This window comes from Megalops cyprinoides, chromosome 2 (genome assembly GCF_013368585.1).
Source record: "Megalops cyprinoides isolate fMegCyp1 chromosome 2, fMegCyp1.pri, whole genome shotgun sequence".
Taxonomy (NCBI): Eukaryota; Metazoa; Chordata; class Actinopteri; order Elopiformes; family Megalopidae; genus Megalops; species Megalops cyprinoides.
The window spans coordinates 29,542,350-29,559,394 of NC_050584.1; the positions used below are offsets into that span (position 1 = coordinate 29,542,350).

The 17,045-nt window shown below is 44.8% G+C and overlaps 2 protein-coding genes across 2 annotated transcripts; one reads left to right on the forward strand and one right to left on the reverse strand.

Annotated features, from left to right (window-relative positions):
- Positions 1-5,249: 5,249 nt before the first annotated feature.
- Positions 5,250-12,379, reverse strand: abhd4 (abhydrolase domain containing 4, N-acyl phospholipase B). Its single transcript, XM_036517743.1, has 8 exons — positions 12,197-12,379; positions 11,235-11,320; positions 10,022-10,126; positions 9,377-9,665; positions 8,043-8,227; positions 7,705-7,816; positions 6,113-6,299; positions 5,250-5,611 (listed from the first exon to the last, which is right to left on the reverse strand). Exons 1-8 carry the CDS (start codon positions 12,217-12,219, stop codon positions 5,522-5,524), a joined length of 1,077 nt encoding a protein of 358 aa, XP_036373636.1. The 5' UTR covers positions 12,220-12,379; the 3' UTR covers positions 5,250-5,521.
- Positions 12,380-12,976: 597 nt separating this feature from the next.
- LOC118770347 (dolichyl-diphosphooligosaccharide--protein glycosyltransferase subunit DAD1-like) lies at positions 12,977-15,918 on the forward strand. Its single transcript, XM_036517959.1, has 3 exons — positions 12,977-13,346; positions 14,006-14,180; positions 15,609-15,918. Exons 1-2 carry the CDS (start codon positions 13,136-13,138, stop codon positions 14,134-14,136), a joined length of 342 nt encoding a protein of 113 aa, XP_036373852.1. The 5' UTR covers positions 12,977-13,135; the 3' UTR covers positions 14,137-14,180; positions 15,609-15,918.
- The last annotated feature ends 1,127 nt before the right edge of the window (positions 15,919-17,045 follow it).

The following is a 17,045-nucleotide window of genomic DNA, read 5'->3' on the forward strand; positions in this document are numbered from 1 at the left end:
GTGAATCTAAACATGACTTGCATTGTTCACATTTAAGTCTATATTTACACATATTATTTGGGAACAATTTATTGTTGTTAAGTCTGTATGTATTTTGATACACAGCTTTAGTTAGCACCAGATGCTTCATGCTTTTCAGTGTGCCATCCCTGATCTAATATGGAACTGTGTATCTGCCTGATCTCATGGGCCCAGTGCAGTCTGGGTAATCTCACAGACTCTTACACATCAGAGCCACACGAATAATGCACTAGTTACTAATGCACTGCCAAAATGGCATACAATATACACATACTGTAGGCAGGGTGCATTGATATTGTTTTGATGTATGTAAAATTGAATCATAAAGTGTTTTGAAGTGGTCAAATAAATTACAAATGCAGGATCAGGCTGAGATTCTTATTGTTGAGGGATCAAAGAGATATCAGGTCAGTAACAGTGATACGATGAAGGACAAAAAATGTCTTACAAAAATGTCATACAATCCCACTGACCTTCTGAATAGACATCACACTATATAGTTACATAGGTTCCTAAGAGAGATCTCAAGCTATGAAGTTGCTGACCTTCCTGTTAGTGTTAAAACCCAAGGCCACCCCATTTCTATGTATTGTAGAGCAAATGCAGAATACAACGTATCTGCACTTGTCTGTAGGAGATATATGAAGAAGTCAATATTGAGGAGGCTAGTGGTTGCCACTCCCCAAACATAGCTATGGTATGAATGATGTCACTTGTCTTCCAGCCTGAGATGAGGTCACTGTTCTGAGTAAGTAAGATGAAAGAGGTGCAGGGGCACCCTTCAGATGGGGTGTCTCAGTCCCCTGTCTGACAGGTAAACATTTCTATCTGGCTATCTGTCCATCTGTGGCTCAACCCAGCAGCCACATCCATCTGTTCAGCTGTCTGTCCATCACAGCAAGTTGGCCTCGGTAGCCCCAGAGACACAGTGATCCTCCCAGGCTAAAGACCCAGGTCCCCATTTTCGGGAACCAATGATAATCTTGCACTTACTCCAGAGGGATTATGAGGTAATGCAGTGTGTGCGTGATTTAGAATGTCAGTTGCGACATCATCATGAAGGCAGCCTCACGTGCTGTGCAGCAAGAGTCAGAAGGAAATCAATGTGAGGGTTAAGCATCATGTGAACCCACAGTGAGAAACTGTCATTCTTTTTCTATTTTGTTGTATTTATGTTTTTGAAATAAATGTTCATTGTATTACCGGATGCCAGCTCTGCTTTGAATTTTGTTTATTCATGCCAGCACACGCACACACACACACACACACACACACATTTGTACACACACACAGATACATATAGACACACAGATACACGCACACACAGACACACACGCACACACGCACACACATTTGTACACACACACACAGATACATATAGACACACAGACACACGTACACACAGACACACGCGCACACACACACACACACACACATTTGTACACACACACACAGATACATATAGACACACAGACACATGCACACACAGACACACACACACACACACACACACACACACACACACGCACACACACACACACACACATTTGTACAAACACACAGATACATATAGACACACAGACACACACACACACGCACACACACACACATTTGTACACAGACGCACACATACATTTCCTCCCCTTGCCGCTCCCCTGTGCATCCCATCTCTGCGGTCCTGCGATAGACACTCAGACTCGCAGAGAGAGGGCTGTCACAGCACCGCTGTCACTCTGAATGACACCCTGCTGAAAAAGGCTGTCTCGCTAACAAGTCCTTACAATAACAGTCACCAGCAGTAACAGTCAATAGCCTCCATCGTCGTGACAACGACACGTTGACTTACAGGTCCAACGGGTCTCTGTAATAGGGTCGAGAGGTCTCGTTTCTGTTGTTTCTGTGTGAGAGGCTGGCACAGAAGAATCCCCATGATTCTCTCTCTGCTGCAGGTTCGAGCAGGTTTCAGGGTGTGAAAAGAGAGGACTGGAAGGACTGACGGGAGCTTATTTGTTTGTTTAGAGCTGTGTTTCCCAGCCTGGGTGTCAGTCCCTGCAGCATACCCTCTGGCTCCTCACTCCAACCCAGCTCCTGATTGGTTAGGTTTGATCTCAGTTGTTCACCAAACTCATATTTTGGATTGGCGTGCGCATGCTGTACACTGACCTCTGCTGACTCTGAACGGACCTGCAGTGTTTTCCCAAAGAGCATAAAAATAAGATACTGGTGCTTACGAATCCTGACCTTACACATCACCCTGAGCAAAAGTCATATTTCACAAACATGTCTACCTCAGAAGATTTAAAGTGGGGAGAACAAAACATTACTGACTGAATGGAAGAGTGGGGAAAAATACACAAATTTGCTACTTCCTTATGTTTGAAGAAAATAAATCAACAGAAAATAATCACTGCTACTGCTGCCCCAAGTCTTGGTGCTTTTAATCTATTACCCCATACTGCTACTCACAGTGCTACTACTAGCAGGCTTATTGCTACTGCTGCCCCTATTCCCTATTCTATTCCTATTAGACTTCCATCCACCACTGCAGCCCAGAGTACTACCACTACCTGGCTATGTCTCTGACGTTACCCTGCCTATACAACTGCTGCAACTGGCCCTTAATACAACTGTTTCCTGTGGGCTCCAAAGCAGACCATGGCCGTCTTCACTCTCTCCACATGGCAAGCATCCCTGCCACTCACTCCCGGGGGGTTTCTGTGATGTCTTCATTCCGTTGATTGCATGATCAGAGCAGTCCTGTGTGGCTGGGTAACAGCCATCTACTGCAGTAATGTGTAGGTGCTATTTACAGAGACGCACCGGAATGCCCTCAATGCTGAGGCGTACGAGGGCATGATTCTTAAACTGCAGGAATCCCATTACCAGGCTACAAGCAACAGCTGCACCCAGTACCGCTAACAAAAACAAGCACGTCTCAGAACAGGACGGCTCTGTCCCGGTCCTGGAAGGCCCCAGTCCAGCCGGTTTCCCTGGTCTCTTTCACAGGCTAATGATCTAAAGGGTAGGGAGGGGAGCTAAGGGCTGAGTGGGTTTAACGGACGCTGTGATCGTTAAGACTCAGGTAGTTACCTGTCTTTCTGGGAGAGAAGCCAGCGGAACCCACTGCCACACCCAAGGACATAGCGTGCTCATCTCCTGTGTGACATAATTACGCTGGCTGTCAGTCAGAAAACAGAAACTGAAGATGTCCAAACCACAGTCTCCCTACCCTACTGTATTCTCTAGTTTCTCTTACGTGTAGTTTTTATGGGGTAGTTTTGCTGATTGAAATTATTTGCATAAAACATAACTGAGATAATGTGTTGCTCTTCTGTGTTGAACCAAAAGCTGCCCGTGATCTGAGTACTGGGTTTGGCACTGACACTTTATAATATGGCTGACTGTGTCCTTGTTTGTACAACATTTCATGCTATTTTATCAGACACACTTTGTACTACTCACTTTGGATAACAGCATCTGCTAAATGAGAGAACATAAATGTAACCTTAGGTAAAAGCATTCGGTTACAGTGGCAGTTATGCTAATATTAGCAGTGTGGTGTGGAGGTGAAGGGCATGGGCCAGTAACCAGAAGAATCCCAGGCAGGCAGTCCTTACTCCTGAGCAAAGTGGTTGACCTGAATAACTTCACCTGTGTGAATGGATACTGTGAAGAATGTGTTCAAATATGCACATGCACAAAACTAATAGAACATACCCTGGAATTTTGATAACTACCAAACACACATTCTGGAACTAGCAAATATTCTGGAGCCCCTGCACTCAACAGGCTGCTAAGAGACATGCATAATATATGTGAAAATTAGATTAAATGCTGTTGTTGTAGCATATTGATCAGCATACATTCTACTACAGGAAATGTCAAACTGGCAAAAACGGGTTAATATTTTGATCTTTACACACCACAAAAGCATAACACAGATTTGTGTTTAGACAGTATTTTATTGACTTGACTTATTTTATTACGTTATTAGCGTGGTAGCTAGATTTCTTTGGCTGCCAAGCCATCAAACCCATAGCAAGCACAGTCATCAGCTATATTATGACTGTGCTTTCTCTCTGCTGGCTGTGGCCTGTATTGCCCTCTGCTGGAGACAGTGGTGCCATGACATGTTACAACTCTTTCATCTCTTTCCCTGGGAGCTGTGAAAGCCCAGCACGGAGGCTTAAACACTCCTGTGATTTTACATGGACACGCTTCCACTCTCATGCGGCTCTGATACAGTGATGCTTCCCCGTTCATAAGCAACTCTCAGCAGCTGTTGTCCCTGCTCATGCAGCAGACAGTCCCCATTCCCTGGGGCCATGCTCCAGAGACCCCCTGCAAACAGTGAAACCCACAAAGTCCTGTCCTGATAATAAACCTATGTGCAAGGGGGATTGTTCCCTGGCCAAAAAAGGAAACGACGTTTAACTTAGAGTGATAACACAATAAATGAGTCGTTGACATGTGTATTGGATCATAGAGTATTTCACAGAAATGTGAGAGGGTAGGTGATGTTGTTCTGCTGCTCGGTAGCGCCACATGGTGCATGGTGAGGGCTTACTGGCATCTCCCTCCTCTTCAGGCTCAACATGCAGATCTGTGCACCTGATTCACAGCTCACTGCACCTTTTGCAGCTGTCCCCTGCTCCCCCTTGAGATTCCCGAGTGTCGGGACTACATTCATTCAAGTTAGAACAAACCTGGTCTTCTGTTCCCTCTTTCGACTAGCAACCATTGAAGACTGCAGGGGGCGGCATTCTGCTGTTCTGATACAGATGGACAACAGATACAGCAGCCAACAAACACTTATTATTATTAATTAGACATTATTAATACGCAATAAAATGAATGGTATGTGTGTCCATGTGTGTGTGCATGTAAGAGATACCTTGCAGGACCTGAGTTAAACTCTGCAGTTAACCAGCTTTCTGGTCACACGCTATGTGTGCACAATCAAAAATCCACACATAGGGCTATCAATATATATTCATTAAATTTAATTCGCAAAAGTTGAACAGACCGTTCAGCGTGCAGTCATACCATCTGTGCATCTTTCAGAGGTGAGGCATGACAGCAGGCTTTCTGACATCTCTGAGTATCATCCAGGCCATCTCACCATCCTCCCCATTACTGCTACCTATAGTCATCTAGCTGATCCTTCCTCTTTCTCCTGTTCTGCACTTTCACACACGCACACACATGCACACACGCACACACGCACGCACGCACAGACACACACACACACACACACAAACTCTGATGCCTACCTCTGACCTCTGACCTCTATCATAAATGGATTAGCTCCCTGACATTGGATCCAACAAGAACACATGGATGGAGTCTCTGAAATTGCCTGATTACCTCATCGAGCACTAGCCAGTCCAGTTAATCGTTGTTATTACTATGTAATAAATATAGATGAATAATCTATATAATATAGTTAATATAAATCAGTGACAAACACACACATCCATTCAGATACACACACACACACTCAGTCCACACTGTCGCATATATTCTGCACCACTCTGTTGAACTCCTCAGGCTGATCCGCATAGACATGGTGAGATGCTCCTTCTATAACCTGAGAGAAAGAGAGGGGAAGAGAGAGACGGAGAGAGGGGAAGAGCGAGGAAGAGGGAGAGGGAGAGAGAGAGGGAGGGAGACAGAGACAGAGAGGAAGAGAGATAGGGAGGGGGAAGGAGGGAAGGTGGGAGTGAGAAAGGGAAAGAGCAGGGTAGGCAGGAAGAGAGAGGGAGGGGGAAAGGGAGAGAAAAGGGTAGGGGCAGAGAAATTAAAATAATGTATGAAATGATGACTGAAAGCATATCCTTCAGACTGTAACTGCCCCTGTTCCTATATGCATCCATCTTTCAGGCACCTTTGTAGCAAATGACCCTTTGTTTACACGAGTGCCCTCCTTTATGAACATCCTCTTCCACTTCTTATATTTCTCCACCTCTCTCTACTTCCCTCTAATCTACTGAAAATACACAATTAACAGTGGTGGCTCAGTTGTGATATATTCCCTCCCTCCCTCTCCCTTTTTCTCTGTCTCTCCTCCTCCCCCCCCCCGGGTCCTCACCACTACGCTGGTGTAGCTGTGGGGCCGCAGCTGGCCCACCCTGAGCCCAGTGGAGCTGTCCACCCAGGAGCGTGCTCCGTACAGCAGGGTGACGGGGAGGGAGGGGGGCAGCAGGTGCACCCTCTGCAGCATCGGCCTCTTCGCCCAGCCCAGAGACTCTGACATCGCCCGGAAACCCACCTCCCCGCTGAGGGAGGGAGAGAGGAAGGGGAAAATACAGAGAGAGGGGACAGGGACGGAGAGAGAGAGGAGAGAGGAGGAGAAAGGGGGAAAAAGGGAGAGAGAAGAATAGGGTACAGTTAGGCTGTTCTTGTATAATATATTTTATATTTTGAAACTCTGCTTCGGGCGGCAGTGTAGCATAGTGGTTGAGAAGCAGGACTCATAACCAGAAGGTTGCCAGGTCAATTCCCTGCTGGGACACTGCTCCTGTAACCTTGGGCAAGATACTTATCCACAATTACTTCAGTAAATATCCAGTAGTACAAATGGACAACATTGTAAAAACAATGTAAGTCACTCTGAATAAGAGCATCTGCTAAATGCCAATAACGTAATGTAATGCTTTAGTAATTCTACATAGATATTTTATATGGGAAAACATTATGCCAGGAAAACAGCAGAAAAAAATGCAGGAACTGAGTCTGAATGATGTGTGTGTTTCACACTGACCTACAGTCAGCAGTCTGCACTGGCCCATCACACCCACAGTTATCAGAAGTATTTTTCCTTAGCCATTTAACACACACCCTTATCCAGAGCAGCTCACACAGTGTATATAATAACGTAGATGTATGGTAGTACAAACATTAAAATAGACCATACCACAAGCGAAACAGTGTCATTGTATAAAACTAGGACAACAATCAACAAACTCATACGCACATCTGCCTTTGTGAAGGGACAGCATAAAAAAGCAGATATAAAAGTTACACTTCACACAAATCTGCAGTACACCAGTGTACTTAAACTGTAAACAACAATTACAATGTAATTACTGTGTAATGGCATTCAGTGACTTTACTGTTACCAAACTATTTGCAGTGTAACTACACTGGCATACCTGCAACTTAAGATACACTGTAGCATCAATGTGCTATAACAGTGACCATCAGTAATGAAGGTCCTGTAGCTCTGAGGATGGCAGTGCTGGGAGAGAGGACAGTCTGGGTTCAGGAACCACTGAAGAGCCCCTGTGCTGTTGTGGGTCTGCAGTGGTGTGGGGCATAATAACACCAAGCATAATCATTCTCTTTCATTACTGTTATGTCTGTGTGGCAAAAAGACGAGGTGGCCGGAGGCAGGGTAGTGTGGCGGTGAGGAGCAGGGCTCCAGGGCTTCAACCCAAAACTCTCAGGCTCACTTTTCAGGTGAGGCATTGCTGGCGTACTTTTGAGCATAGTGCTTATCTTGAAATGCCTCAGTAAATATCCACTCGATAACGTACAAATGTCTGTGCCTCTGTCCTCTGGACAGAACCATCTGAAGAAAAACAGGGTAATGTAATGTGTAAAAACAATCACTTGCAGTTTCCAGTTTGTGGCATAGCTTTCACACCTTTACAGCGGTGCCAGCAGGATTACAGTGTGTACCTGGGACTCTGGGCGTTGCAGTGGTAGATGTACTGTGTCATGGTGTCATCATCAAACAGGTCCTCAAACTTTCGCTTGAAGTCTGGGCGGAACCTGTTCACTAACCCTGGGCCTAAAAAGAGAGGGGAGAGAGAGAGAGAGAGAGAGAGTGAGAAAGAGAGAGAGAGAGAGAGAGAGAGAGAGAGAGAAAGAGAGAGAGAGAGGGAGGGAAGGAGAGGTTCACATTAAAACCACTTCAGCCTAACTGTGTGAAATGTACATTTTAATTTCCAACCCTTCCTCCCCCTCCTTCCTGTCCTTCTCTCTGCCCCAGGCCAACCCCACACCCGCACCCTCACCCCACGGTCCCGCCGCTCTGATGACAGCCAGGGGGTTGAACATGGTGAGTACCGACGCCATCGCCTTCACCCAGCGAGGAGGGGCAGGCCGCTTCACCTCCGATCCCTGACCCTCTGACCCCTCGGCCAAAGGCTGCGGCCGCTCCGGGAAACCCCAGGGGTCAACCAGGATGAGGTGACTGACCCTGGCAGACAGAAGGTAAGAGACACAGCGAAAGGAAGGAGGGGGGGCAGGGAGGAAGAGAGAGACAAAAGGAAGAAGGGGAAGGCAGGTAGGGAGAGAGAGAGAGGGGGGAGAGAGGAAGATAGGAATGGTTGGATACATATAGAGAGATGGAAGGAGGAAGAAAGAGAGAGAGAACAATTCTGATTAGACAAAACTAAATTATAAAACACTTCAAATACGTTTGTCTGGGACATTGGAAAACACCCACTAAAGCAGAGAACAAAACAGTGCTGTCTGACCCTAAGAAGACATTACACCCTGGCAGGATATCTAACCACAGGCAAAAACGCAAAGCAGAGCCAGATCCTGACCAAATATCACATGAGTGATCACCGCTTAGCTACAACACAGGCAAACCTGGCAAGTCACAGAAGACAGAAACAAGACGAAATTAGACAGCTCAAGACATAGATCCACTTCATTTAAAAATACAAAAACTACTCCCATGCAAGGGAGACATTCATTAAAAAGATTACACCTGTCCACCGCAGCTCCACAAGCCCGACGGACACAGAGAAAATGTTAGCTGTGCTGATAGAAAGGCCCAAAGCCCTGCTAGCAGCTCACTGTGTGGATGTATATCACAGCCATACGACAGCCTGTGCTGCAGGAGTCAAGAGTCAAGAGATTTTTAAAATAAGTTTAAATACGTTTGCTTGTTACATGTAATTGTTGGTAATTTACTGTATAATTGTTGTTTAACAACTACATAACAACAAACATTCTCCTTTGTAACTAGTATATACTGTATGTAAGTATATGTATGTATGCATGTATGGGTGCATATGTATGTATGTATGAGTCTTTGTGTGCATGTGTGCATATGTATACGCACATGTCTCAATGAAAGCATCCTTGTATATGATGTATACAAACATGTGATTTCTTTTATGCTTACTTTTAACACTTTGCTTGTCCTGCGAATAATGTTCTACTAAATTGACCTAAACTGAACTGAGAGAGAAAAGAGAGAGAAGAGTGAAAGAGACAGGGAGAGGATTAGAGACAGAGAGAGCCAGAGGGACTCTTGAATCTTCTGTCATACATTGCATATTCTACACTAAAAGGCCAAAGGCAAAAACAGAAACACCATCCCCACTTCCTTCACCTCTCAGGGTACTGGATAGCGTAGGATGTCGCTAGGTAACCGCCCAGACTGTGGCCCAATAGAATCATGCGCTCCAGGCCCAGAGCCTGCCTCCACTGTTCGATGGAGGAGACGGAGCGCTCCTCGGCCTGGGTGGGGTCAGAGGGGAAGTGAGGCCGTGAGCTGCGGCCGAAGCCCAGCAGGTCGAAGGTGATGACGGGCCGAGACCGGCACAGAGGGTCCAGGTTCCGGATCCACAGCCCCACCCCGCCCCCGAACCCGTGCACCATCACCAGAGGGGTCTGAGAGACTGGGGCAGGGAGGCAGAGGGAGGGAAAGGGTTAATACACACACACTGACCGTCTGGATGTTGCAGTGCATTAACACTGCACTGAGAGAGAGGGCTAATACACTATATACACACTCAGTGACTACACACTACAGTACATTAACACTGCACTGAGAGAGATTGATACAGTATATATACACTGACTGACTGGACACTGCAGTACATTAACACTGCACTGATAGAAAGTGATACTGCATATACACACACTGAGGTAGAGGCAGAGAAAGAAACAGACAGAGAGATTATGAAGGAAAATCAGAGAGAAAGAGGGAGAGAGGGAGAATCTGGAAAGGGGCAGGCAGAATGGGAGGGATTACCCTGCTCAGCAGCTTTGCGGAAGTTCCTGTTAGTCACAGTGAGCGTCCATATCCTGTCCTGGGTGGGCAGGGTGACAAAACGAGCCCAGAGGTCATTCTGAATACCTGGGAGTGAGACGGGGACGGTTTAACACACACCTGGCTAACCGCTACACCACACGGACCAAACATACTCTCAAATCAATCCTACTACTGTCCACTACAAGGGGCAGAAGAAGGTGGGCTGGGTAAAATATTCTTTTTAAGCTCCATACCCTGTATTCATTCACAGATGATAGTAAAAACCAGGGACTAATGTACACTTGAAATATACATCCTAGAGATGAGCCAAATATTCACAGATTCAAATCTTCAAAGACAAGATGGCTAATTCATTAAATGGACCAGTATTTGAAGACTTGTTAATTTCAAAAGAGGGAAGAATTCATTGTTTTATTCATTCTCGTTTATGATGATATCAGTGGGAATGAGAACTCTAAATAAAATGAGATTACTGGTTGATATGCATTTTGTATTCTGAAACTGTGTGAGAGGACTGCTCTCCTCTGCAATAAGGTGTTATTTGGACAGAAAGAAAAGAAGTTTCATAAGTGCTAAAGTGTGTGTGTGCTGCTGAACAAGTAATATGAAACTTAAATGTGTATTTAGTTATGATACTTTTAAGGTGCATTACTTAACAAGAAAAATAAATGGTCTTGTATTGTCATTATTTTGTGATTTATTTAGACCTCAGACAGCACAGCTCAGACAGCCCCAAACACAGACGTTCATAAATGGTTCCTTTAAAACCTCAAGCAAGTCTGTGGGCACGCAAACTCCCACTGACAGCTAACTGTGTGAAATGGTCACTGTGAGGTTAGTGCAAGCCTGGTCTGTGTCTCAACACACAGCCCGCACTTCCTCCAAAAGGGTGAGGAACGCTAACAGCCAACAGCACAGGAAATATAAAGGAGGTGAAGAGAATATGACCAGTGAGGATGATGATGTTTTGGGCCCAAAGCATTTAAGAGTCTGTGCTGTGTTAACGTGCGTGTGTGTGTGTTCGTTTGTGCACAGGAGGGTCCTAGAATACTGACACATCAAATTGCTTAAAATGCACCATCCTATTAGCGATTCACATAAAACAAATGCAACCAATGCAAACAGAAGACTATGAGTGGAGGATTACAGCCATTCTACTGCAACAAAAGCACCAATTACTGAGAGGACTCACAGGCCAGGATCTTTGCCTCTGTGCTCTTCAGGAGAGACATTGAGGTCGGTCTCCAAGACGGCAACCAGCTCCACCCTGAGTCAGCCCTGAACACAAAAAACACACGGGCCCAAGAGATACCACAACCCCTTAACACCACAGCGAAGTGTAAAGCAGTATCCAATTAAAACAGCAGCAGTAGTGTTGCACACAGAGTACTACTGGCAAGCAAGTAGCAGCACAGCACTGCTACTGTATGTTTACAGCACTTGGAACTTGCTTCACTGGAAAAGGTCTGTTGTAGTCTGTTGTTAATGAAACTGTACTGTATAATAGGGTGTAAAAGGGTGTAAAAGTTGTTACATGTCGCACCGGCACTGTGCACGTTAACCTGGAAGTCAGGGTAGAATTTGTTTAATTAGCTTATACAGTGGCAGTTGTAACAGATTATGTTCAAAATCCCTTTGGCAACTCTGCAACTACTTCAAAACTAATTGGATTTGGTACCTAAACACACGATTTCTCATTTTTTCAGCTGATAATAAAAAAAAGGAAAAACGACTATCGAACACTATTTCATGACTTGCTTAAACACAAAATGAAGAGAAACTGTTACTTAACAAAGGGCAGTTGAAAGACACAGTACGAACGCAGGTAGCCACACACTGCATGTTGATTTCCATCACGGTGGCACTGCCCATCTGACAAGCTGCTGGAGCACAATTTTGTAACCTGCACAATAGCGCCGCCTGCAGTGCAGGAACGCTCAGTACAGTTTTATAACAGTCCTCAATAGTCATAACCAACAAAATAGAGTAACTCGCTTATGAACACATGCTCGTTTCATGAACACCCAAAATCCTCACACGTCTTACAAATAGCATTAAATGTTCTGTTGTAAGTGGCATAAATGCTGAATGAACGTAACCTCATTGCAGGCTAGTTAATTGCCAACGCGTGCCAAGAGGACTTTCCATACTCACTCTGTGTCAGTCTCGTCTTGCATTAGAAGCGCTCAAAAGGAAGACAAATCACAAGACGGCATACTCTAATGTAGCTAACATTACTACATGCATGACCATTCACTATATTAAATATCTCAATGGTCATAAATCTTCCAGTACTTGCTTACTGTATTTCCAATAAAGTGGACAGCCTGTATCTTGTTTTGTAACATGCGCATTCAACGATCAGCTGACACGGAGAGTGGGCGGAGACTCGTTGAGTTACTCGACAATCCGAGGCCCAATGGGATCATGATCCGAGATCTGCCTGCCTGCCCCTCGATCAGACCTCGGTCATGTATGGAGGAAAAAGAGCAGTGACATAGGATCATCTGTTAAATATGAAAACTTCCCTACATCTTTCCAACCCGCGAGGCGTGAATGAACAGTCCCCTGTTGAGCAGAGGGTGTTCCCAGTCTTAGAAAGCGGCACTACGGGTGGATAGAAGCTGAGAAGCCCTTGCGCTGCTGTGGTTGGACAACTGTCGCAGCGCGATTTACAATGCGAAATTTGTCCAATCGGAGACTAGTACGATCTGCTGCGTCCGACAGACTGAGTTGAATTGTCAATTTACATAACAGGGATTTTTGGCGGAGGAGTTTGGAAACAGCCTAACAGAGAAGAGGAAATGTACACACATACACACAAGCACACATTACAGCAATACGTTTGTAGCTGCAGTATTCCGGCCGATGCACAAAGTTCCTCTGAATCTCTTCCTGCGACGTTAGTGTCGTGACGCGATGTTGCAGGCCGGTGTTTATTCAGTGTAACACCCGTTTCCGGCTCGGTCCGATCGACACGTCATTTTGATGCAGCGTCAGATTATTGGTCGCCGAACGTCGAATTCAGAATAAAAAAATAATACTTCAGACATTTTTTGTTCGTTTTGGACCTTTGTGTTCCACACCAGCGCCATGTCTAATTCGGTGATTTCCGTCATATCACGGTTTTTGGAGGAGTACAGGAGCACTACGCCGAATAAATTGAAAGTCGTGGATGCCTATCTGCTCTACATTATGCTGACCGGAGCGCTGCAGTTCCTTTACTGCCTGCTCGTAGGCACCTTCCCCTTCAACAGCTTTCTGTCTGGCTTCATATCGTGTGTCGGCGCCTTCATCCTGGGAGGTGAATTGGCTGATGATCCATATACTTAAGCAGTGTGTCTCTGTGTGTGTGTATGTGTCCGTCTTCTCCCGCCTCATACAGCTGAACTTCGATTAGGCTACCGAGATGCTACTGCTAAATACTCATAACTGTAACTTGTACTCTGTGTAAGTGTAGCTGAGTGTTGTTGTCTGTCGTTGTTTGCAGTTCACCTCGATTTATATTCGGACAATAACTTCTAACCTCCATGGGGGTGCTTGATAACAATCATTGTCGATCCTGTGGACGTTCTGCATATCCATAGCAAGGTGTAGTCTAGCAAGAGTTTAGAATAGGCAGGTAGGTCTGTCCAATTACAGATGTCATTGTCATTATTCCTTAATCAATACCTAACACAGTGCTCTATGTAACAGATTAATAAACAGAATGTATCCCGAGGACTCAGTTAGGGATTATTGCTGGAGAGTTCTGGGCAGTACATGAACTAGTCCAGTGTCCTGTTTGCTATCAGATTGTGCCAATTACTATGATGCAGAGTAGTATTAGAGGTGAGCATTCTGTGTCCACGTTGCAAAAATCAGCTGTGATGTGAAGCATCTGTGCTCCCACTGACTATATTAGTTGTGGTAGGCACATCTCTCTTGATAGCCTGGCATTCCCCTCCCTCCTTTCTCCCTCAGTTTGCCTGCGGATCCAGATCAACCCTCAGAACAAAGGAGAGTTCCTGTCCATCTCCCCAGAGAGGGCCTTTGCAGACTTCTTATTCGCCCACACCGTGCTCCACCTGGTTGTCATTAATTTCATTGGTTGAAAGACCGCTATGTCCCTCCCCGCCTTCATGCGCCTCCTGACCATGTGAGTGTGCAGGTCGCTTTTTTTAATCATGTTTCATGTTAATTTTATTGTGTATTGTGCAGAGAAAATGCAATTAAAATGTACTAAATGCTGAGATGTTAAAATACATACATTGAAGTTGGACCTGTAGTGCAGCAGTGTAGCATATTGGTAAGGAGCAGGAGCAGGACTCATAACCGAAAGGTTGCGGGTTTGATTCCCCGTTGGGGCACTGCCGTTGTGCCCTTGGGCAATGTACTTAACCTAGAATTGCCTCAGTAAATATTCAGCTGTATAAATATATAACATGCAAAAAAAAGTAACCTATGTAAGTCACTCTGGATAAGAGCATCTGCTAAATGCCAATAATGTAACATAATGTCATGTAATGTAGTGCTGCTGGCTTACAGAGTGTTCCCTGCAGGAAAGGAAGGAGAAAGGGGAGTAGAGGTTGCAATAAATATTAAATGTGTCAAAAGATAAAGGAGGAAAATTAAAAGGAAGGGGGAAAAGTTTGTTACATTAAATTACATTTATTTAGCAGACACTCGTATCTACAGCGACTTCCAGCACAGGAGAAGTGTATCCATTGAAGTTAAATAAGCAACAGTGTCAGACCAGGCTAACAGCACTCAGACAAATGAGTGGGAGCAACCCCTCTGGCTCTGAATGTTAAGCTACCCCTCTGGCCCTGCTACCTGTTGTTAGGCCAGTGTTTCTCAATCCTACTCCTGGCGGCCCACTGTCCTGCATATCGTCTGTCTATCCTTGCTCTACCTACCTGACTGAACTCATCAGTGGCACTTTTGATTAGCTGAGCACACCTGACTTAATCAAGCAGCAAGGATAGATAGAAGATACGCAGGACAGTGGGCCACCAGGAGAGGTTTGAGAAACGCTGTGTTAGGCGAACACGTTGTGTGATCACAGGGGGACAGAGTAGCAGGGGTATAGAGATGTGCCTGAGGGCTGCTTCTCTGTGTTTGCTCTAGCTACTTCTTTTACAGGCTTTTGGGAGCAAGAAACACAGCATGAAACCCATTTTTATTAAAATTTCCTTTCTTCAAATTTTAAAAGTTGCCCTTTTCTTTGAAAAAAATATCTGCTAAAGCATGAGGGCAAGCTGAGTTATAAGTGTCAATCAACAGGTTTAGGCAGAAAGTATTCAGTGCTCATTGTAGCAGAATTGCTACAGTGCTTTGCAGAGTTAAGACCTGAACTATTATTGAAAATAGCATTCATCATGCAAATCATAACCACGAGGTTAAAGCAAACAGAAGATAAAAGATACGTTAGAATGACAGGAATAGATTAAGCTGACAGGGTGAGGAAAGGAAAATCAAAATATAAAAGTGATACCGTTTTAATAAATGGTGTAAACTGTGACAACATGAAAACTTTTTCTCTAAATACTCTGTTTTCTGAACAAATGTTTTTCTTTCTGTTCAGATAAACGAGTTGAAATTTTGACCAAATTGCTGGACACACCCACACAGCCAACCCAACAGAACAGAACAGAACAGACTGCAATTCTACTTCCGGAACACAGCACCCCCCACCTTTTTGAGGCAGAGTGGTGGAACTGCAGCTCAACCTGTGCTGCAGTCGTCTCCCTGAAATATATTATTGTTCTGTACTTATCTGCCGATAATTAACTTTTACTTGGGTTACATGATGAATCAGTCAGTTTTTGTAATTTTCCCGTTCTTTGTCTCATTCCCATTTGACTTCAGAATGTTGGAATAAAAATGGCCTGATTTTGGTGATCTGGTGTCATGCTCTTTTGCCGGTCGTTGTGTCCCCTCAACTGCAGAAGCAACTTTCCCCACTCACAAACATAGACATGGACTTACTAGATCAGAACCAACATACTAAAATTTAACTAGTAACTAAAGTTAGTAACTAAATGATGTGCATTTACATTTACATGCATTCGCACACTGGTCAAGTGCACACAGACAGAGTCCTATTCTGCCTGTAGCCTGGTATATTGTCCATTCCACCAACCTTTGCTCTTTGTTTTTTTAACAAGCTTTTCTTGCATATTTAGTATTTTGATAAAATTGTATATTTCAGCTGAAGCCTGCTTATGCGCCCTGAACTCTTGTTTTAAACTGTAGCAAATTAGCTAATGGGAGCAGAATCGTTTTTAATGTGCTGATGTTTTTAGGGTAATTATAATGGGTTTGACTCTGCATTCATGTCAGTCCCTCTCACAGTCATCTTAATGAAAATCAGCTGTGGAAGCTGTGGAAAACCTGCACAAAAACCTCTACAGCAGAAGCTGTAGCACTCTATGAAGGAGAAACAAAAAGCCCTCACCTATAAATTACTCCTGAAAGAAATGTGTTGTTTTGGGGTGTGTTTTAATCTTTCTGTTTGGGTGCTGGATTCTCCCTCTCTCCCTCTCCTTCTGTTTAGTTCCTGTTACCCTGGACCCCAAAACGGCATACAGCCATCTATAAGTGTTAAAGGATTTGACTGGTGTAAAGATCAGCAAGAAACAGCTGCTCCCCAACAACTCGGAGAGGTTTTATCAGAACGAGTGTTTGCTGGGCTCTGAGGGATTGATCTCAGGGAGGCACTACTGGGATGTTGATGTAGCAGGGATCTCTCTCTTTGGAGAGTGGGTGTGGTCAGCAAATATGTCAACAGGAAAAGAGGAATCACACTGTGTCCAGAGGGCGGAGTTTGGGGTATTCGTCAGCAGCATGGGAAATACACCACTCTTACCCGGTCACAGGCTCCGATCAATGTGAAGAGGGATCCCCAGAGGGTCAGAGTGTTGCTGGACTGGAACAGGGGGGAGCTGACATCAGCTGAGATGACATCAGCATGTGTGTCCATATGATGAAATACATCCCTGTCCCCTTTCCACAATATCAG